This window comes from Ochotona princeps, chromosome 6 (assembly GCF_030435755.1).
Source record: "Ochotona princeps isolate mOchPri1 chromosome 6, mOchPri1.hap1, whole genome shotgun sequence".
Taxonomy (NCBI): Eukaryota; Metazoa; Chordata; class Mammalia; order Lagomorpha; family Ochotonidae; genus Ochotona; species Ochotona princeps.
The window spans coordinates 38,059,185-38,081,184 of record NC_080837.1 but is presented as its reverse complement, the minus strand read 5'-3'; the positions used below and the strand labels follow the sequence as shown (position 1 = coordinate 38,081,184).

Sequence of the window (22,000 nt, the reverse complement as noted above, 5' to 3'; positions counted from 1 at the left end):
GCAGCAGAGCACACTCGCTCAGTCGCTCACTCGGCAGGCTGCAGCTGAGCCAATTGATGTTTCTGCTGATGCTGCAACGTTGTGGCCCACATTCCAGACCCCAAGCGCTCAACATGCTGTGTCGCTGCTAGCTGAGCCGGCATAGTAGGCACGGCGAATATCCGAGCGAAAAGCACCGACACATGGAGACCATGACGGTGTTAGAAGTGCTGGGAGCCGTCTGCTCCTCAGCCTCTTTATTACCATATTATATCCTCTTTCCCCCAAGCCCATTAACAGGACAATAGGACGCCAATGAGTCTGCAAAGGCTAGGTGCTACTGCTGTAGGCCTGATTCCTGAGTGCTCAGCTAAAGGAATGTAAACCAGCTCCTCAGCCCACAACAATGCTGCTGTGGCATTTTCCTCCTCAGGTCCTGATCAACCTGGGCCTGGTCTACAAGGTGCAGCAGCACAACGGAATCATCTTCCAGTTCGTGGCATTCATCAGACGAAGGCAGAGGGCTGTCCCTGAAATCCTCGCTGCTGGCGGCAGATACGACCTACTGGTGAGGGCCCACCCTGCGGCCAGTGGGTCTGGTTTGATTTTGTGTCCTCCACAGTTTATTTTGAAATTTCTCTAACCCGTACACACACACACTGAGCCAGTAGTATAGCTGACCACCTCTGTATATTTTCAGCTAGAAACAGAAGTATAATGTGAACCACATTTGTCATTTTTTAAAACATAAATAATCAGGGGTAGGTACTGTGGCATTTAGGATATGCCCAGATGACCTGTCACAGTGCTGGTTCAAGTCGTGGCCCTCCCACTTCTGATCCAGCTTCCTCCTGATGCACCTGGGAAGGCAGCAGATAACAGCCCAATTCCTTAGCTTCCTGCCACCCACATGGGAGAGCCAGACAGAATTCCTGCTTGCTGGCTTTGGCCTGCCCTGACTGTTAAAGACCATTTGGGGAGTAACTCAGTGGGTGAAGATCTCCCTCACTCTGTTTCTGTCTCTCTCTGGCATTCTGCTTTTAAATAAATGTACATTTTTTAAGAGAGGAAAAAAATGATAAGTTTCAGGAAATACCAAAGGTAGTACAAAAATCTCTACCGTTCCCAGTTTCTTAAGGTAATGTTAGGAACATATCAAAAGTGGGAGAGTAACATTGATACAGTGTATGTGTATACTTCTGTGTCATCCTAGCACACACGTGGTTTCCCATAACCACGGCCACGAGATCAGGACGGTGCCCAGAGCTGTGCTGGGACCCACAGCGGGCCAGTTCTGATGACGCAGACCCTACTGCACCCTTGGGTCCCTTCACCCCCAACCCCATTATAACAGACTTGTTATCAATCATCCCACTCCAAAGAGTGGTAAACTTTGTGTTGACTGTCAAAAACAATCTGGAGAATTCAAGATGAGCAGTCCTTTGTGTTTACCCAAAAGTTCTGGTTTCTCATGGGAAATACAGTTATTGGAAATCCTTCTCCTCTGTGCAAAGGTGTTTCTCATTTGATGCTTTTGAGAATTTCCTTGTTTTTTCCTTTGAAATTAAATTATAGTGTGTCTTGGCCTCAGTCTCTTTGCATTTGTGCTGTTTGGGGTTTGCTTCCTTCCTCTCTTTAATTATAGGTTTCTGTCATTCGCCAGTCTTGGGAATTTTTCAGGCGTTATTTCACACTTACCTTGTTCCTATCCCACTGCGACGTCCCTGAGCTTCTGAGCCTGTTTGCTCCACAGTCTGACTTCTGTGTCATTCACATCATGTCGTTCCCATGCCATGTCTTCAGTTTCCCTCATTGTTTACTCTCTTCTGCCGTGATACCCATCCCGTGAGTGATTTCTTCAATCTGCTATTCCTTTGTGAAGAACGTTCTATTTTTTTTTTAACTTACCCCAACCCTGGATGTACCGCCTGTTGAGGTTGCTGCAAAACCCTCATCAGCTTGCTCTGTGTGAGCCCGCTGTGTAGGGCTCTGTTGGATCTCTTTCTCATTCAGGTGGAGATCTGCTAGGTTCTTGGCACAACGCACGGTTTTCAGTTGTATCCTGGACACTTGTGTTGTTGTGTTTTGAGATGTGAACCCTGTTTACTTCTGCTTTAGCAGGCTCCCTCTGGTCCCACACCCCTGTGGGCAGGGGCAGGAGGGGTGCAGCCTTGTTGCTGTCAGATGAAGGTGAAGGTCCAGGTTCCTCACTCTGCCTGCCATGGAGCCCTCAGGGTGAAAGGACTGCCTGTTTACCCCTTTCACCTCTTTCTTCCACTTTCCCCTCTCCATTTCATAACCAGAGTGTTTGTCTCTCCACAGATTCCCCAGTTTAGAGGACCGCAAGCTCTGGGGCCAGTTCCCACTGCCATCGGTGTCAGCATAGCCATTGACAAGATATGCGCTGCTGTCCTCAATGTGGAGGAGCCTGTAAGTTCCAGCTGTGCCTGCCGGTGGGCTTTGAGACACGTATGGCTTGTCTTTTGTGGTCATTTACAGGGAGCCCCAGAAGTAGCAGCACAGACTTAGGGTTTGGGAAACAATCACCCATGTGATCAGCGAGCCCCTGGCTTACACTTCAATCCTGGACTCCGTGCTCTGTAGCTGCACTATCCTGGATTGTTCGCCCTTTCCCAGCCTGGCTGTTGGCCTCTGTGGTGGCCTGCAGTGTACTGTGCACTTGTAAGACGTTTTCATTGTTGGCAGATTCTCATGCTGGCTGCTTGCTCGGAAAGCTTGCTATGATCTACGGAACTAAAAACCCATGCTTTTCCTCTGGTGTTTCAGGCACGAATAGCTTTTCCAGAGGAAAATATCTTCCTGCTAGTTCAGAGAAGTTGGAATAATTTTCACCTCAAAAGACCAGAGGAGCTTTTTGACTGTGCCTTTCTTTTTTCAAAATGTCATTTTGAAACAAAGCCTTCTTGCATGTTGTGTTGCCATGATTGCCTGTCTGCCCATGAACACTGCTGCCCTACCGACCCACAGCCACACCCTCCACCTCCCTCCTCTCAGGGTACTCACTCTGTTTGTGACGCAGGCTACAACAAGCTCTTGCGACCTCCTGGTTGTCAGTGTTGGCCAGATGTCCATGTCAAGGGCCATCAACCTGACCCAGAAACTCTGGGCAGCAGGAATCGCAGCAGAGATCATGTACGACTGGTCACAGGTAAGGGGACAGAGTGTGCTGTGAGTGAAGTGAGAATGGTGGGGACCTCCAGGTGAAATCCTCCCGTGTGCCTCTGCATTGTCACACTCCCTTTATCTCTGTCATTGGAGTTGCTTTCAGTATGAGTTGCTGATTGCTGCAATAACAAATAGCACACACTTAGTAACTTCAAACAACACATATGGTAGTAGCCCTTTGTATCCAAGTGGGGATTGGTTTCAGGACCACACCAAGTATCAAAATCCATGGATGCTCAAGTTTCTTTTATAAAATGGCAAGTGTTTGCAATTTATCCCGCACATCCTCCCGCACACTTTAAATCATCCCTCCTTCCTGCGCTGCACATGTCACCTGCCAAGAGGTTTCTGTCGCTGCTGCTACCCAGCGTGCGTGTAATTCATCAGAACCAAATCCAAATCGCTGAGCATCCATTTTTATTCCTCTGGTAGAGCCGTGACGCTCCTGCCTGTTCAGTTAGAGAGGCACACTGTCCTGCCCTCTGCTACTGACCGGGCAGGCCCAGAAAGTGCTGCCAATCTGGTGCTCGGCTACTGACCTCTGTCTATCTTCCACCAGTTTGTTCCCCTTGCCTTCCACCAATACTGTGTGTGTGTGTGTGTGTGTGTGTGTGTGTGTGTGTGTGTGTGTGTGTGTGAGAGAGAGAGAGATAATTTTTGGCAACTTCACTAAGACATGCAGTTTTTGAGATCCTCTTGCTACATTCCTCACCGCTTTTGTCCTCAGCCCTTAGAACCATCATGAAAATAAAGAAAGGAAAACAGACACTGCTTCCCCCTTTGAACACTGTGCTCCTGGCTAACAGTCATACCCCAGGAAGACAGCACATTTAAGTTCTGTTAAAATCCAGATCTTCGTTACCCATAGTTACCTGAAGCTGCCCCAGGTGCTGTCTGTTCATTGTATGCACTGCTCATTGATTTCAGTCCCAAGAGGAACTACAGGAGTACTGCAGACATCACAAAATCACCTACGTGGCACTTGTCTCTGATAAAGAAGGCAGTCATGTCAAGGTAAGGCTCTGGCACGCTTCTCACAGCCCGATAGGTTGCCCACAGGTGGGCATGGAAGGCCGTCAGTGCAGCTGCAGACTTCCTCCCAGTCATTGTGAAGGCAGGAAAGCGGACTCGGCCAGAGCAGCTCCTCTAGACCCTTTAAAGCACCAGCGTTGGCCATCTGCTTTGTTCTCTTTCCATCTAAGAAAACAAGGGCACAAGCCTGTTCTGGCTGCTTCCTCACAAGTTTTACCAGACAGCATTTGTGACCTCTTAACTTTATTTCTAATCATTTATAAAGAAAGGTCATCAGCATTGTTTTTCAGCATTTTTTCTGGTCTTTTTCTTATTGTGCCTTTGCCTGGTTTTGATATTAGGTAATGTTGGCCTCCTAAAATGACATGGGAGTGTCATCTCCCCTTCTGTTTCCATATGATTTTGAGTACAATTACTACCACATTCTATCTTACAGTACTTAGTAGTGTTAAACCCGAGTGGGCAGGGGCCAGGGGCCCCTCACCCCCGGACGAACGGAGCCCTCCGGCAGACACGAGACAGGAGACCAAGAGATGCAATCATGCATGAGGCAAGGTTTATTTCACACGGGCTCGTGGACGCTCCCGGGCGTTTTAGCAGGGAGTCGCGCCGAGCTGCACAAGCTGGGACTTTTTATAGGATATGGGAAGCAGGAAGCGGGGTTACAGAAGCAGATGCATAGTTACAGGGATCTCATTGGCACCTTTAAGTTACACAAGGCTATGATTGGTACAGGAGCTGCCCTTGCTCAAAGTAGTCTTCAAGAATGACTCAATGTCTGAGAAATGGAAACTTATCTTTCTTTTGTAAAAATGGAAACTTGGGAAACTGAAGCTTACTGTTCCTAGCTCTTGGAAAGCACCCAACGGCTCCTAGCTCTCTATCTTGTAAGGTCTTCTGCCGCTCCTTATCTCACAAGGTCTTCTGCCTGCAGGCATCCTATTGACCCTTTTTCTGCTGGAGCTAAATTTGGGCTCTACAGTAGAATTCACTGGAAAAGCCACATGAGCCCAGACAGAGAAACGCTGGGTTTGCCTCTTCAAATATGAGGATTAGTAGTTTGTATCTTTCCTGAAGTTTTTTCTCTAGTTTCTTCAAGTAGAACTCTAGGGTGAGGGCTGACAAACTACAGCCTGAACCATATCTAGCCCACAGCCTCTTTTGTACGCTCTGTGAGTTCAGGAAGAGCTCACAAATTGGAGGATGGGGGAGACTCTGGTTAGGACCCCTGCAATCCCAGTCGGAGTGCCTGGGTTCCAGGCCAGGCGTTGCTTCTGACCCAGGAGGCAGCAAGTGGTGGCTGAAGTATTTGGATCCCTGGCACCCACAGTGAAGACGGAATTGAATTCCCATCTCCTGGCTTCAGGCTGGTCCGCTCACACCTGTTGTGGGCATTTGGAGGTGAACTAATGGAGACCTGGACAGGTGCTTCTCTCTCTCTCTCTCTGTCTCTCTCTCTCTCTGTCTCTCTCCCTTCCCTCCGTTCTTCCCTCCCTCCTCCCACTTCCTGCCCCCCCACCACCACTTCCTTCCTCCTTTTTCTTCCTGAACTCCTTGCTTCTCGAACACAAAGAAGACTGTGTGGTAGAGATTCTTCAGCCCACAAAGGCTAACATATTTACTCTATTGCCCTTTACAAAAACACAAGGTGCTGACACGTGGCTAAGAGCACTGATGTTTGGTCTTCTAAGTGTAAGGATTCAGTGCTATCAATTTCAATCCAAGTATTACATGAGTTGTGTCCCATACATTTACATGCAGTACTTTCATTTGCAGTCCATTCAGAACATTTTCTCTGTTTCCTTCTGACTTTCACTTTCAGGTATCAGGGTATTGCCTAGATATTATACTTTATTCATTTCTTTTTTTGTTGTTGTTCCTAAGATTTATTTTTATTTGAAAGGCAGAGTTACAGACAGAGAGAGAGAAATATCTTCCATCCATTGGCTTATTCCCCTAAATGGCCTCAACAGCGAGAGCTGAGCCGATCCAAAAGCCAGGAGCCAGGAGCCAGGAGCCTCCCCTGGGGGTCCCCCATGTGGATACAGGCGCCCAAGGATTTGAGCCATCCTTTGCTGCTTTCCCAGGCTCTAAGCAGGAAGTTAGATTGGAAGTGAAACAGCTGGAATAAAAACCAGCACCCATATGGGATGCTGGTGCCACAGGCGGATTAGCATGCTACACCATGGTGCCAGTTCCCATATTCATTTTATTTCAAGGTGCGAGCGAGATCACACCAGACATGTCTGAAGTTTATTAAGGAGTCTTTATTAATCAAGCTTGGTGACAATAGAGCACAATAGCAAATCACAAGTCCATACGGCAATCCAACCAATCATAATCCCAAAAGGAACAAATGGTCATTATCCTTAAGTCCATCCATTAAGCTGAAGACTTATGTCCAAAATATGGTATGTTACTGTGAATGTTTTGTGTACACTTGAAAATTAAATATATTCTGCATTGTTAGGGAGGAATATTCAGTAACTCTCAGGGCATGTTAGGTAACAGCATCGGTTGTGGCTTTTTTTTTTTTTAATCACACACACATACAAGCATGTTCACAGTCAGAAAGGGGTCCAGTACACTAGTTCACTCCCTAAATGGCTGAAGCTGGGGCAGTTCTGAAAGTGGGAGCTAGAAACTCAGTTCAAGTCTCCCACATGGATAGCAAGAACCTGGATACTTGAGCCATCACCTGCTGCTTCCCAGGGTCTGCAGGAAGTGAAAACTGGATTGGATCCAGAGCCTAAACCCAGGAACTCAGATTTGGGATGCCTCCTGGGTGTACATTAGAAAGAAGCAGAGTTGGCAACTCAATCCCATGCATTCCAAAGTTGAAGCAAGGAGCTGTCACTGATGGTATATGGGTTAAATTGTCTGCAATGCTAGTAATCCATATGGGTTCTGGTTCTAGCCATCTAATCCAGCTCCCTGCTAATGTCTTGGGAAAACAGTGGAAGATGACCCAAGTGTTTGGGCTCATGTACCCTATTGGAGACCCAGATGGGATTCCTGGTTCCTGACTTCAGCCTGGCCCAGCTCTCACTGTTGCAGCCATTGGGGAAGAAATCAGAAGATGGAAGATTCTCTCAATTTCCTCCTTTCTCTCTCTGTAATTCTGCCTTTCAAATAAATAAATCTTTTAAAAACAAATAGGATTGCAAGCATCACCAGAAATAGCTTAACCTGCTTTCACCTTTTTTTATGCAGATAAAAATATGTATAATAAATATATTTATTTGAAAGGCAGAGAGGCATACTCTTCTTTTTTTTTTTTAAGATTTATTTTATTTTTATTACAAAGTCAGATATACTGAGAGGAGGAGAGGAAGTGGAGCTGCCAGGATTAGAACCAGCAGCCATATGGGATCAAGGCGAGGACCTTAGCCACTAGGCCATGCTGCCGAGCCCCTGGCATACTCTTCTATCTGCTGATTAACTCCACGTGACTGTAATTGCCAGGCCTGGACCAGGCTAAAGCCAGAGCCAAAAATTCTTTTTTTTATTATTTAATTCATTTGTATTGAAAGGCTGATTTCACAGAGAGAAAGACATACAGAGAGAAATATCTTCCATCCGCTGATTCACTCCCCAGGTCACAACAGCTGGAACTGAGCCAATGCAACTTGAAGACAGGAGCCAGGATCTTCTTCCGGATCTCTCATGCGGGTGCAGGGTCCCAAGGCTTTGGGCCATCTTTTACTACCTTCCCAGGCCATAAGCAGGGAGCTGGATGGGAAGTGGAGCAGCCAGGACATGAGCCAGCACCCATATGGGATTCCAGTGCATGCAAGGTGAGGAGTTAGCCAATAGGTCATTGCCAGACTGAGAACCAGGAATTCAGTTCAGGTCTGTCACATGGATGCAGGGGTCCAAAAACGTGGACCATCTTCAGCTGCATTCCATGGCACATTAGCAGGATGTTGGATTGGAAGGAGAATAGCTGGTTCTCAAACCTGCACTCAGATGGGCTGCCAGCACCATTGAAGGTGGCTTAACGCTGTGTACCAGCCCTATACCTTCATTTTTCATTTTTGAGTATTTTTGCTAGATTTATAGTGAAGATTGATACTCTTCTCTTTTCACATTTGAAAATGTCTTGCATTATCTTCTACTTGGTTTCTATCAAAAAGTCTGCCTTGATCCTGTGTCTATAACTTTTACTATTTTCTGGATGCTCCTAAGATTTTTCTCACACTGGTTTTCGGCAGTCTATGGTCTGTTTTGCCATGATATTCTTTTTGTATCTGATGCTTGGTATTCAAAAGGCTTCTTTAAACTCTAGGTTTACAGTTTTCATTGAACCCAACCATTTTCAGACATTATTTTTTCAAATATTCTACTTGTCCTTCTGGGGCTGTGATCATAGTGGGTCTGTCCCTTGATAAGCTTCCCCTACTCGCCTCATCCAGGTTATTTCCTCTGCACCCTTTGAAGGATATGTGTGGGGCAAGTCCAGGGCAGCCTTTAGGCCAGGGCTCAGGCAGTCCCCCTTGGGAGAATTCAGCCTGCAGCTGTGGGTATGTGGAGCCTCTCCACCTTCTGGTAAGACTGAACCTGCTGTCATTTCTGTTTCCTGAGCCTTCAATGGTGTCCTCTCAACCAAGCACAGGTTAGTCCTTGGCCAAGGTTCTAAGTGGACTCCTGGGCAGAAGCCTTCCTCTTTGAGCACCCAGCTCTCTCTCCCCTTATTTTCATGGTCCCTAGCCATTGTGTGACAAAGCAGCCCAGAACCAGGTTTCTCAGCAACAGTGCCAAGTGGCTTACCCACCACAGCCAGCACCCTCCCCTTGACAGCAAAATCTCTGAAGTTCGGAATGAGAAAATTTGTTGTGGGGCTTTCCCATGCATTGTTTTGCAGAACCCCTGAACTCCATACACAGGATAGGATGCCAGTAGCACCCCCAATGTTGTGGCATCCAAAAATGTCCCCAGACATGCTCCAGTGTACCCTGGAGAACATGACACCCAATGGAGACCCAGTGGCCACTGCTGATTGAGCCATCTCACTGTGGTGCTCTGAGTCAACCTCATGGCTTCAGAAACCTCCCAATAATGGACCTGTCTTGTTTCTAAGGTCAAGTCTTTTGAGAAGGAAAGGCAAACAGAGAAGCGTGTGCTGGAGTCTGATCTTGTGGACCATGTTGTGCAGAAGCTGAGGACTAAAATCAGCGATGAGAGGAGTATCAGGTAACTTAGCAAGCAAAAACCCAGAAACTTACCTGCAGTGACCTATGCAGAAACTGTTCAAAGTGATTGTAAAAGTCAGGGTTACTTCTGCTGAAGCATTCTGTTTGTTGCTTCTGGCTCATTCAGTCAACAGTTTCATTATATGACCCTCATATAGGATTCATTGTATCTTGTTTTCAACATCTGTTCTTTATAACTGTGTTAGTCTGCTTTGTGTTGCTGCGATGAAATACCTGAGGACAAGTGTCTTAGAAAGAAAAGACATTTACATAGCTCACAGCTTGGGAGGCTGTAAGTCCCAGATTGGCCAGCCTCCAGCATTCAGCCTTTGTTGAGAGTCCCTTTGGTGTGTCACAACACAGTGGAGAACAGAAAGGGAAGCAGCCAAGTGTGGGGAGTCACCTCAGCCTGTCACAACCCCCTCTCTCACAGGAACCAACTCACCAGACCACTATTAATACCTCCCAAGTCGGTGCCCCTCGGCCTAATCCCCTTCCATGAGGCCCCCTCTCTTGAAGATTCTACCACCTCTCAGCTGTCACATGGGACACCAAGCTGCCAGCACTTGGAACCTTCGGGTTCCACACACTCAAGCCATGGCAATGTCATTTCCCAGGATATTTGATCCTCTGGAAGTCCTGAGGAGCCCAGTTCTTTCTGTTGTTGTCCCGCTCGGTCCGCTAATCAGTGAAGTTCAATCAGTGTTGGCCATGTAATTTGAATAATCTTGGAAGACATTTCATATACTCATGCTAGGAACATGAATTGACTCAAACCTCTGGATAGGAACTTAGCAAGGCATTAACACTAAAAATCTAAAACTACTAACCCACCAATTCCACTTTCAGATATTAATAGTAAAAATTATTAACAGCTATTCTCAAACTTTGGACTCAGAACCTCTTTCTGGCGTTTAACACTAATTGAGGATTGCAAAGAACTATTGTTTATGTGAGCTATAGCTATCAATATTTTCTGTGTCAAAAATTAAAACGTAAGCACTTTTAAAATAATTATTTCCTTTCAAATAAAAATAAATCCATTAATTACCTGCTAATCTGAGTAACATCTGTAATAGAAAATAACTGTATTTTGGAAAACAAAGATTTCTAAAAGTGGAACTGGTTTTCATACTTGCAAATTGCTTCCCTGCATTGTTTTATAGTTTTGTAATCTCTTTAATACCTTAACAGAAGAAACGATTCTTTTCTGTAGCTTCTGCATTCAGTCAGTTGTGACATCACATGTCACATAGTCTCTGGGAAGCTTGGTAGTATATTTGTGGAGGAAGAGGGTGAATAGGACAGTTAACATTTTAGGATCATTAAGCTGATGGTTTCACGCTGTAGGCCCTTTGAAAGGATCTTTGGGACCTGCAAAGTCCCCAACCACACTTTGAGAATCTCTCAGTTACAGTTATCAAAATATGCACTGGTGGGCCACTGTTTGAATTATGTCAAATACAGTGAAACATTGTGCCTTTTAAAAACAATGATTCTGAAAAAGCTGAGTTTATTGACATGGAAAGATATCCAGAGGTTGGCTAATGTCCCGTTTCACTTGTAACCAAAATATACAACCTAGACCTTGAGAAATATCTGGAAGGCTTACTAAATGTTTAATTGTAATTATTTCTGGTTACTAGGATATAGAGATTTTAGATTTCCTCACTAAGCTTCTGTATATATTTGCAGCTCTAGCACACATATAATCAGAAAACGGCATACTCTTTTGGCTTCTATCAGTGATCCTCACCCAGCAGTGATTCTGCCCCCCCGAAACATCTGGCAACATGTGGAGACATACTTGGCTGCAACAGCTGAGGGCAGCAGCTAGTGTTCTGTTGAGGCCAAGGATGCTGCTGAAACATCGCCCAGTGCACAGGGCTGTCCCTTCCCCCTGTCATTCCCAACCTTTCCCTCACCCCCATTCTGCCAACAAAGGATTATGTGGCTCAAAATATCAGTAGTGCCAAGACTGAGATCCTGGCTTCCACACAAAAGACCCTGCTTTTTGCTTCAAGGCTGTTTGCACCTAGCTTTAATTAACTCACCAGCAGGCTTTCCTTAGGGGAATGTCATGTTCCTGAGGTCACCAGCCATTAGACTTAGATCCAGAGCAAACCGGTTTAGAAAAGAAAAAAATGGCAACAAAGAATAGTGTGTGGAGGTGAACACCAAGACACCTTAAGGGCTACATGGGATTTTAATCTTAACAGTGCAGTTTCATGAAAATCTTTTTTGTCTATGCAAATAATCATTTCCCTGTTTTGCCAAGACAGTATGCTATTGTGTCTCTCAGAGGCAATCAATTAATTCACAGCATTTCAAAGAACATTCATAAAGCTTTTGAAAGAATATTCTTCACCCAGTGCTCTGCCAGGCCACTGCCTTAATGAAGGAGGGGTAAATGCTGTTGTTAATGTCTCCTTGTATTGAGAGGTGCAGAAAAAAACACCCATTATATTTTATTGAAATGAACTTCTTGCATTGAGCCAGGACTTCAAACCCAGCTGAATAGCTCAATGTTTTCCTTAGGCATTTGTTAATTCAAAATGGCATCCTGTGTGTGACTTTTTATTTGCTCTTGACCAAAAGCATAACTAAGTGTCAATTTATGTTGTTGGTTTGTGGTTTTCCTCCTACTAATAACCAACAGGTGGAAATTTTTATGTTTAATTTAAAATGTGGCTCACTATACATGTAACTCGCTGTAAATTTTCTGTGTTGCTTTTGCCTTATTGACTTTTCTAATTGTTTTTGTTTGCTTGTTTTTAGAGAAGTTTCTGATAATCTTGCAGTGCAAAATCTGAAGGGGTCCTTTTCTAACGCCTCAGGTATAATGACTAATTATAATCTGAATATGCTTCTGTGTTTGCTCTAAACACTTAAGACATGACTAACACTTTGTGACACTGGAAATATATTTTTGAAATGACACTGTACAACAAATTGTGCCACCTGTAATTCAGCCCTATACTTTGATGCTCACATGCTGGAAAATGATATAATGGGGACTTAGGTGTCTTAGGATGTAGCATCTCGCAATACCCAACTTCTGCAAGTCATCTTATCTTCCGCTGACTTGGTCAATTGTATAGGTAAAATATGTGTAATTTTCTGAGTAATGTTTCCCACACAAGGGATTGAAGAAAAGTCCTTGAAGTCCCTTGGAAAAAAAAACTCGGGCCTTTGTATCCATGGGCTCGGCATCTGTATATTCAACCCACCTAGGATGAAAACCTTTGTGGAAAAAATTTTGCATGTGCACTAAGCATGAAGAAACGTCTTTCTTGACCATAAACATTTACCTAGCATTTACCATCTATCAGGGATTATGAGTAACCTAGCAGTGATTTTAAACAGACAAGAATATGAGTAGGTTATGTGCAAATATGGCACTATCGTGTAGGAAGACTTGCAGTTAGCAGGTTTGCTTTCTGGGGGGCTCCGGACGCGCAGCCCTGCCCTGAGGAGTAGGTGCCTACCTTATTTCCATGAAAGCCCAGAGGAACAGTGCTGACAGAGGTCTCATCACCTCTGCTGTCCTTACTGATGTGTTGCAATTAAGACTATGAGAGAAAAAAAAAAAAAAAAGACTATGAGAGGACGTTTGTCTTTCAACAGAACTGGGTCTTTCCCATTCATTTCTGTTAGGTTTAACTTTGTGCCATGAGATTTCGAATACTTGGAGGAATTTAGAGAAGTATCAGAGTTTGGGAAACGCCTAACTTGGTTTGAAACTCAGGAGGCCTTGGAGCCTCCTGCTGCCTGCCCTTCATTTTCATCACCCAACACTCACCTGAGAGGAGCATCAGCACTGCTGTGTGTCGGGGTCCTGGGCCCCTCCCAGTTTAGGGCAGGAGACTGAACAGTTAGGAAGCAAAGCCCAGACTTAAGTCAGCACTTAGAATCACAACAGGGTACCTAGTAAACTAGCTGTTTCTTAAACAGTGTGCTGTAGAAGTGAGACCAGATAAAACCACCAATCCTGTAACTCTCTGACTTAGGTTTGTTTGAAATCCACGGAGCAACAGTTGTTCCCATCGTGAGTGTGATCGCCCCAGAGAAGCTGTCGGCTAGCACCAGGAGGCGGTATGAAACCCAGGTATGCCGAGCTGGCTTCCTCCGGCTTTCCCAGTGAGCCTGAGGAGGACACACACAAGAATAAGAACCCTAGGATTACTAGGAAATATTTGTCTCCCACTTCCTCCATTGTGGTACCCTCTTACCTTCTGAAACTCTTCAATACAAAGCCACTCTGCTGCCAGCATTCAACCCCACTTTTCCTGGAGTGTGAGGCAAACAGGCAAAGAGAAGCAGTTGTCAGAACGATTGCTCCTAAATAAAACGTCCTCATTTGCTCCTAATGGCAGTGGGGGTCTGTCTTTGTTCTAAGTAACAAAGCAGAAGAGGTTGACTGCAAGATTTGAGGCAGGTTCCTGAGCCCAGACATGCCCTGGTATACCTGCTATATGCCTGATGCCATGCTGAGATGTATGTAAAATATCAATGAGCTTATAACCTCAGAAGTATATGCATGATACAAGCATTGTTAGCAACAGAGGGAAGCAATAAGAATGTAAGTGAAATATAGTGACCATAAATGTCGGAAAGGGAGCATTAAAAGGGTAGACATTGTTTTCATTACAAATACAGTTAGGGGCCCGGCGGCGTGGCATAGCGGCTAAAGTCCTCGCCTTGAAAGCCCCGGGATCCCATATGGGCGCCGGTTCTAATCCCAGCAGCTCCACTTCCCATCCAGCTCCCTGCTTGTGGCCTGGGAAAGCAGTTGAGGACGGCCCAATACATTGGGACCCTGCACCCACGTGGGAGACCCGGAAGAGGTTCCAGGTTCCCGGCTTCGGATTTGCGCGCATCGGCCCGTTGTGGCTCACTTGGGGAGTGAAGATCTTCCTCTCTGTCTCTCCTCCTCTGTGTATATCTGGCTGTAATAAAATGAGTAAATCTTTAAAAAAAAAAAATACATCTTAAAGAAAAAATGACATCTACCCACTAGTTCACATCCCAGATGCCCACCACAGCCAGGGCTGAGCTAGGCTGAAGTTGGGGCCAACGCTCCTGTGTGCAACTTCCCTGTTTCCACCCAGGCTGAACAGTGGCAGGAAGCTGGGTCAGAAGCCTAGCAGCTGTGACGAGGGATGCAGGTGTCCCGAGCAGACTGGTCCCTGAGCCAGGGCTGGCACTGTGCCGTAACTCCAGAATACCATATGGGTAATGGTTTGGGTCCTGGCTGCTCAGCTTCTGCTCCAGCTCCCTGTTAATGCACCTGGGAAAACAGCAGGTGGTAACCCAAGGATTTCAGTACCTGTTCCCACCCCCAGATGTAGTTCTGAGTTTTTGTTTTCAGCCTGCCCAGCCCTAGTCAATGCAGCCATTTGGAAATAAACCAGAGCACAAAGATTTCTCTCCCTGTCTCTATTACTCTGCCTTTCAAGTAAACAAAAAAAAAAAAAAAAAAAAAAGAAAGAAAGAAAGAAAAGAAAAGGGCCCTGTGCAGTAGCCTAGTGGCTAAAAGTCCTCACTTTGCACGCCTGGAATCCCATATCCCATATGGGTACCGGTTTGTGTCCTAGCTACTGCACTTCCCTTCCAGCTCCCTGCTTGTGGCCTGGGAAAGCAGCAGATGATGCCCAAAGCCTTGGGATGTGAACCCACATGGGAGAGCTGGAAGAAGCACCTGGCTCCTGGCTTCAGATAGGCTCAGCTCTGGCCGATGCAGCCATGTGGGGAATGAATCATTTGTTTCCAATGAAAACAAATAAATCCTTAAAAACAAATAAATAAAATTCACTGAGCCAAATGCCTACCCTAAAATTCAGTGATACTAAAATCTCTCTCTGCTTCCACTTATACCATTGCTCTGTGCCTTTACCGGGAATTATTTCAAATATCTCAAGAAGTGAACAATAAAGGTTATTATACAAATGATCACAACAGGTTCTTACAATTTCCTTGAGTCCAATGGCTGAAAGCTCCTTTTTGAGGTAGATTAAGCACTATCTGGAGTCTTCTCTAGGCATTGCTTTGTTACTCTGTAATGTTTTCTGGGACATGGCAAATGACATGGCAGAAAAGATGGTTCGGTTTAACATGTTCTGAATTCCATTTTCTTGTCAGGTGCAAACCCGACTTCAAACCTCCCTTGCTAACTTACATCAGAAGAGCAGCGAGATTGAGATTCTGGCTGTAAGTCACTTTCTTTACCATTCTGAGGCTGCCTTCTGTCCGTCCTGTCAGAGCAGCTGCTACGCGTTCAGAGCGTGTCTGAGTGTCAGCAGTGTTTGGATACAGGACTTGTCACTGATGTGAACCATGTTTGACCTAAACCTGCAAAGACAGATTTAGACAACTAAAGGGGTTTTGTTTCTCCCTTTCCTTTCTTTGGAAGCTGGGGGTAGGCAGAATAAAAACCAAAATCCTTACTTCCTACACATCTCGGGCCTCTGCTGTACCAAGCCTGCGCATTAGGTGCACTGTGTGGGATGGGGAGGGTTCCCCTGCTCCCACGTTCACAGCAGTTGGCTGACAGTGCACGGGTCAGTGCAGCTCAAGCTGGGTTAGAGCACAGTAGCATGGCAGAGACTCTGCCGGCCATATTCACTGTGCAGTCTCCAAAGCCACACGTTAGTCGCCTGATAGATGATGTACGTTTCTGTGTTAATAGGTGGATCTACCCAAAGAAACCATCTTACAGTTTCTATCATTAGAGGTAAGCAACAGGAATTCTAGACTGTGCTGTTTGCTGTGCATTTGCCAGATCGGATTAAAAATGATGTTAGAGTTCCTCAATGATAGTATTCTCCTGTTTTCTTAGCCACTATACAGTGCTTTCAAGTAAACCATCATCCTGGCTAGGGAGGCTCATTCGTAGGTTAGAACTACACAGAAGATCTTTGGTACAAACTAAAGTTAATTCAGGTCCTTTCTAAATTTCTTTATTTCTTTAAAGGTATATTCAAGGGAACTTGAAAAGGTCCATGGAAAAAAAATTAATAAAATAAAATTATACTGAGAGGGCCTGAAAGCAATGATATCCAACAGCAAGGAGCTCCCAGATCAGCTCCCAAGGGTCATTCATCATTGAACTAACTCTCATTGGCTGACTCAAAGGCTGGGCTTGGGATTTACGAGATGAATGAGGAACATCTTTGTAAAGTAAAGAGGAGCTCAAAAATATCTGTGTCTCCCTCTTTCTGTAACTTTAACAAATAAGTATTTTTAAAATTTAAAAAGTACAAAAACTTGTAAGTTCATACATTTTCTCATAAAATGCATTTTCTATGAAACTTTTAAGAATGTTCATTATGTCATTACACTAGTCCTTTACTGATTTATAATCCACTCACATGAAAGCATCTGACACAAACAGGAGGTAGAGATAAGTGGTCTAAAATCACTCTAGCGCAGCTGGGCTCCAGCCTTGTTAACCAGGCCATAACCGGGCGCCTGCAGTCTTGCTGTGAGGAAAGTTTAGGCTTCAAAGGCAAACCCTGGCTGCCACCGGCAGCGCTTTCTCCCAGTAGCTGATTCGTGGCTATTTGAGGAGAAATGGCACTGATGTTTCCTTAATAAGTCAGAAAAACCTGGTTAAATAACCCAAGTGCCCTGTTGTTTTGTCTTGCTAGTGGGACGCTGATGAACAAGCATTTAACACAACTGTGAAGCAGCTGCTGTCACGCCTACCAAAGCAAAGATACCTCAAACTGGTCTGTGATGAAATTTATAACATCAAAGTAGAAAAAAAGTAAGTGATCACTTAAAGCGTAACAGGTTTCACAGGCTGAAACTCAAGGAGGGGGGCTCAGAGTGACACACTTTAGTGTCTTTTGAGGTATAGTGGCCATCAACCTATTGTCAGAACTACAACAGGCAAACCAGGAAACCTTGCTGGCGGTGGTCATATCAGGATCCTGGGGTAATACACTGGGTCCTAGGAGTAGCTATCCCAATTTGATTCACCCACATCATTCTAGAAATGTTAATGTGAAAGGAAATAATTATGACTACCTTGTTTTGTGGCTTCATATAAAAATGCTAGTCAGTTGTGTTTTCACCCACACAGAAAGCTGCATGGAAGCCTGCAGTGACCACTTCTCCACACACAGAACTTGTGCAGACCCAAGCCAGTCACAGCCCATATAAACCCGACCATTTCTAAGGGACGAGCTTCCCACCTGCTGTGAATTAAGTTCCCACAGTCAAGTCTCCTTATAACACGCCCCCCTTTTCCTTCTTTTGCAGAGTGTCTGTGCTATTCCTGTATAGCTACAGAGATGATTACTACAGAATCTTATTTTAACCTGGAAGAAGTGTCATTACACTGTTCAAAGTCAGGAGCTTAACACTGGAATAATGGAATGTTGTACATTCATTGTAGTTTTATGTTTGAATTCTTAGAAGCTGTCCCACAAAGTTGAGTTTTGTCAGCTTTTCATGTGTAATATATTATAAATTTATCTTTTTGAATATAATAAAAGCTTTCATACATCTGCTGGTTTTTAATTACAAATCAGTGAATACTAAGTTGATGATGCTAGGACACACACACAGCCTTGTTTTTCCCTTGGGCCTAATGACTAAGCACCTACAAATGTTTAGCCTGACAGGCAGAAAAACCAAAAATCAGTATTACCACGGCAACTTTATTCTTGATTTATGACGCAACATTTTCTAGAAAATTGTCAGGCTTCAACTCCAGTAATCAAGAAGATAAGTGAAAGCCTATCATTTATGGCCTTCTAGGATTGGTAGTTAGTGCCACAACTGTGAAAAACGGGTGGGAAAAGAAGTGAGAGGCAGTCCATGCTGACAGACAGGTTTAATGATCCATTGTGCTTCACAGAGATGTCTGAGAAACTTTTAAGCTATACCCCAGGAAAACACAACCATGCAGCACAGACCAACCGGCCAGATCTGACATAAACTGGCTTCTTACCACAACTACCCTGTAAACACTCAACCCCTCTCTCTAAGATGACCCGCATTGCACAGGGAAACAGCAGCTACTGGGAGCCAGACACTTAGCCTTGTGGCCCAAAAGAAAAACCAAAGGAAGCCTAGCCACTGAGTGGGAGCTGGGGAAAGCAGGCCGTCAGCGTCTCACTGTGCTGGTTTGCTCTTCTTACTCTTGCTCTTTTTGTCCCGCTTCTTGAGCCCATCCATGTTTGCTCTCAGCAGATTGGAGTAGGCCTGAAAGACACAGAGCAGAACCCGAGTAAAAGGGGTACAGACACAGGGCAGGTCAGCTGCCCTGGGACAGTAATTCAGACAGACAGAATCAAAACGCCTCCTGGATAGGAATATAGACAACAATGCCATAATGAGCACTTGTAATGGAAAATGGTAAAACATGCAACATGCACTGTCACAGCTTTTGCAACACTGGCCTACACTGAGATTTTTTTTTTTTTTGCTTGTTTGTTTTTTAATTTGGCAAAAGAAAAACTGAAGACAACTTCTTGTTCAATGACATTTTAAGTGGAGTATATGTAAAAACTGATAAGACAAAAATCTAGCTTAGAACTACAAAGGCAGGCTGGATCAGTACTGAAATCCACAGCCTGGAGTTTTCACTTAAAAAGTATTAGTAAAAACTTACTACAGGAGAGCAGGGAACCCAAACATCAACCTTTCTGTTGCTATTATTTTCCATTATTCAGTTTTGCACATATAAGGATTCCCCCTTCCACCTCCCCTTTCTCCCTCCCTATTCTGCCCATCCCCCACTTGCCCCCATATTATTACAATAGTACCGTCCTTCAGCAGCAATCACAAGTCCAACATTCTGCTATTTAAGTGTACCATGGCACTGTAGGTATAGGCAATGGTAGAAAACCTAATGTCATACTGTCAAGGTATATTTAACAGTTGAGAGTCCTCCTTTTATTTGGGAATAAAGGTGTATTCTGCAATGTATCTTCACCTCCCAGCACCAAGCTTCACTCTTAACACAGCTTTCTCAGTCATGCTGATGCCCTAAGAGGGGGGACACATGAAGTACCCGACACTTACCATCTGAAACTTGTTCACTTCTTTGGAGCTCACCTGGAAAAGATGGTAAAGAGGTCACTCTGCCCATCCTCGCTCCACCCCAGATAATTTCCTAAAATCCTGATGAAGTAAACATACTTCTCTCTAAAATATTTTTTCCCAACTTGAGGGGTCATAACATACTGAAGGCCAGTTTTCTACTCCACTTTCCTGAGAGACAGGCTAGATCACTTCTTGCCCCCGTGGGCATGACGCCAGGCTGCAGAAGGCAGAGCTGCAACTCGCACAGCAGTTACATTCCTCACCTCTGGTGAAGGAGATCTCTAACCTGGTTGGCACCGAGTCTGCTGCCTGGCTTTGACAAAGATCTCAGACTTCTCAGTGTTGATTTTTTGCCAGATGCATCAGTACTGCTTTCCATCAAGCCAGTTCTAGTTAGCGCACTGCAAGCTTCCACTAGAGAAACTACTTCTTCAGAGGATTCCTCAGGCTTCTGTATTTCGTGCCATCCACCTTTCCTCTTGGAAACCAGTTAAGCTTGCCTTACTGTACGTCTTCTCAAGATGACTTACAAAGGGAAACCTCAGTGAGTTCCAGTTTACACTCTCCTGAATTGCCTATCCCATGTGACTAGGGAACACAGGAGTTCTGCTCTGTAATAAAGGGATAGTCACTCAATCCAGAAGTCTCACTTTGCCATATTTAACCTTCATGATAAAAAGAATGACAGGATCTCTTGATTAAATGTGCCAGTATCTCGTTCAAGCCAAGCCTAGAAAATAGCCATGTGCTTGCTATGCAAACCACAATCATGGAATAATCTTAAAAATAAAAGCACAGAGGCCAGCGCAAGGCTCAACTGGCTAATCCTCCCTCTTCAACTGCGGGGATCCCATTTGGGCGCTGGTTTATGTCCTGGCTGTTCCACTTCCCATCCAGCTCCCCTGCTTATTGCCTGGTAAAGCAGTATAGTACGGCCCCAAGTACTTGGGACCCTACCCCACGTGGGAAACCCAGAAATCCCTGGCTCCTGGCTTTGGATTGGCTCAGCTCCGGCCGTTGCAGCCACTTGAGGATGGAAGATCTCTATCTCCTCTCTGTAAATCTGCCTTTCCAATGAAAATAACTAAATCTTTAAAAATAAAAACATCACCTGGTACCAAAAAACTAATGAAGGTGTAGAGAAGAATTACACTAACTGCTCTGCACGGCAGGATAAGCAGTAAGGATGAACAGGTTAGTTTCTGTGTCACCAAAATTTTAGAAAATATTTGACCTCAGCTTTGTTCATTTCAACCTTATTGCTGCAGTTTCTAAAAACGAAAGGAGTCAAGGAAGGTCCTGATCCCCTAACAGCCTGGGAGCTATACACTAGCCTTGATTTAATACAGAAGTCAATTAATAACAGATAAATCCCGATGTGGGAATGGCCACCCTCAGGTAAGTCGGAGTCGGGAAGCCAGCTCACCACGGTGCTGATCTTCCTCTTCCCGTCAGTGGCTCTCAACAGACATTTGTTGTCTGCCGGCTCGAAGCCCTCCACGGAACCCTTCCGGGGAATGGGTTTGGTGCGACCGTCATCTGCATGAAAAACACATCCTGGTGAGCACAGCTACAGGCGTTGCTGACAGGTGGATAGAAAGTGAATACCGCCCTGGCCCACACCCTGCTCCGCGCTGTGAACCTCAGCACCCAAGCCTTGGCCAAACCGCTGCTATTCCCACCATGGAAAGGCAGGGACACAGATGCACAGGAAATCCCACTCAAGGGTTGTGGGGAGCCCTGGCGTGCCTGGGACCGAGCTGGGCGGCTGCGGCCCGTGCCACCAGCCCTTACCCCCGCAGAGGTCGGTGCCCCGAACCGGCCACTTGGCCTGCAGCACGCCCTCGCCCGGCCCCCGCCCGGCCCTGCCGCGACGCCGGCCGCTTACACTTCTTCAAGGTGATGAACACGCTGCCCGACAGCCGGCACTTCTGGAACAGCCTGGTCAGCTCCGTCAGGAACTGGAACACAAGCGCAGCCCCGTTAGCAGTGCTGAAGCCTCCCTCTTCCCCAGCCCGCACCCCTCCCGGAAAAGGACCCGGGGGTCCCGGGCTCAGCCCAGATTCACAGCCGCCGCCGCCCCGGCCGTACCTGCTCGCTCTCCAGGAGCACCATGGCAGGGTTGCCCCCCTCCGCTCCGTTAGCAGACAGCCCCAACGGGGCAGCCGGAAGTCCCGCCCAAGCTGCGCGGGACTTCCGCTGCCAGGCTTCACCAATCGCCGCCCGCGCCTTCTTCTCGCCCCGCCCCCTGGCCGGCCCCGGGGTGGCCCTCGGTCCTGCCTGAGGGGGACGATGCTGGGAGAGGGCTCGCCTACCAAGTCCCCACACAGGAGAAAGATCTGCTGGAAAGTAGAGTTGTGTGTGTTCAGCTGTATGTTGAACGGGTGACCTAGTGGTCCAGTGCCTCAGCTGCCCAATTCCAAAGAGCACAATGGGTCACCTACCTCTCCATGGTTTGGGGACGAGTATTAAACACGCGGGACAGTGTCGAGCCATGCAGAATGCGCTATGCTAGTGGCCATTATTTTCACTATCCTTCATAGTGAGTTCTCATG

The 22,000-nt window shown here is 45.8% G+C and overlaps 2 protein-coding genes and 1 long non-coding RNA gene across 4 annotated transcripts in view; 1 reads left to right on the top strand and 2 right to left on the bottom strand.

The window, feature by feature from the left end:
• The window catches only part of EIF2AK4 (eukaryotic translation initiation factor 2 alpha kinase 4), a 100,419-nt gene extending 82,519 nt beyond the window's left edge, over positions 1–17,900 (top strand). Inside the window, exons 29-39 of one of the 2 annotated variants that reach the window (XM_058666084.1) lie at positions 413–547; positions 2,302–2,409; positions 3,020–3,148; positions 4,093–4,179; positions 9,278–9,390; positions 12,168–12,226; positions 13,400–13,497; positions 15,531–15,599; positions 16,078–16,122; positions 17,039–17,157; positions 17,655–17,900. In XM_058666084.1, the coding sequence (XP_058522067.1) occupies positions 413–547; positions 2,302–2,409; positions 3,020–3,148; positions 4,093–4,179; positions 9,278–9,390; positions 12,168–12,226; positions 13,400–13,497; positions 15,531–15,599; positions 16,078–16,122; positions 17,039–17,157; positions 17,655–17,712 (1,020 nt within the window). In that variant the 3' untranslated portion in view covers positions 17,713–17,900. Of the gene's footprint in view, positions 1–412; positions 548–2,301; positions 2,410–3,019; positions 3,149–4,092; positions 4,180–9,277; positions 9,391–12,167; positions 12,227–13,399; positions 13,498–15,530; positions 15,600–16,077; positions 16,123–17,038; positions 17,158–17,654 lie in introns of those variants that run through there. The other variant, XR_009245619.1, reaches the window with a different exon arrangement.
• Positions 3,162–8,734, bottom strand: LOC131480550 (uncharacterized). Its single transcript, XR_009245621.1, has 3 exons — positions 7,801–8,734; positions 4,038–4,187; positions 3,162–3,284 (listed from the first exon to the last, which is right to left on the bottom strand). It is a non-coding gene; the product is annotated as an uncharacterized LOC131480550 (long non-coding RNA).
• Positions 17,901–18,212: 312 nt separating the features above from the next.
• On the bottom strand, positions 18,213–21,595 carry SRP14 (signal recognition particle 14). Its single transcript, XM_004578180.3, has 5 exons — positions 21,537–21,595; positions 21,334–21,406; positions 20,872–20,984; positions 19,425–19,457; positions 18,213–18,602 (listed from the first exon to the last, which is right to left on the bottom strand). The coding sequence occupies exons 1-5, from the start codon at positions 21,558–21,560 to the stop codon at positions 18,513–18,515; spliced, it is 333 nt and encodes a 110-aa protein (XP_004578237.1). The 5' UTR covers positions 21,561–21,595; the 3' UTR covers positions 18,213–18,512.
• Positions 21,596–22,000: the final 405 nt, after the last annotated feature.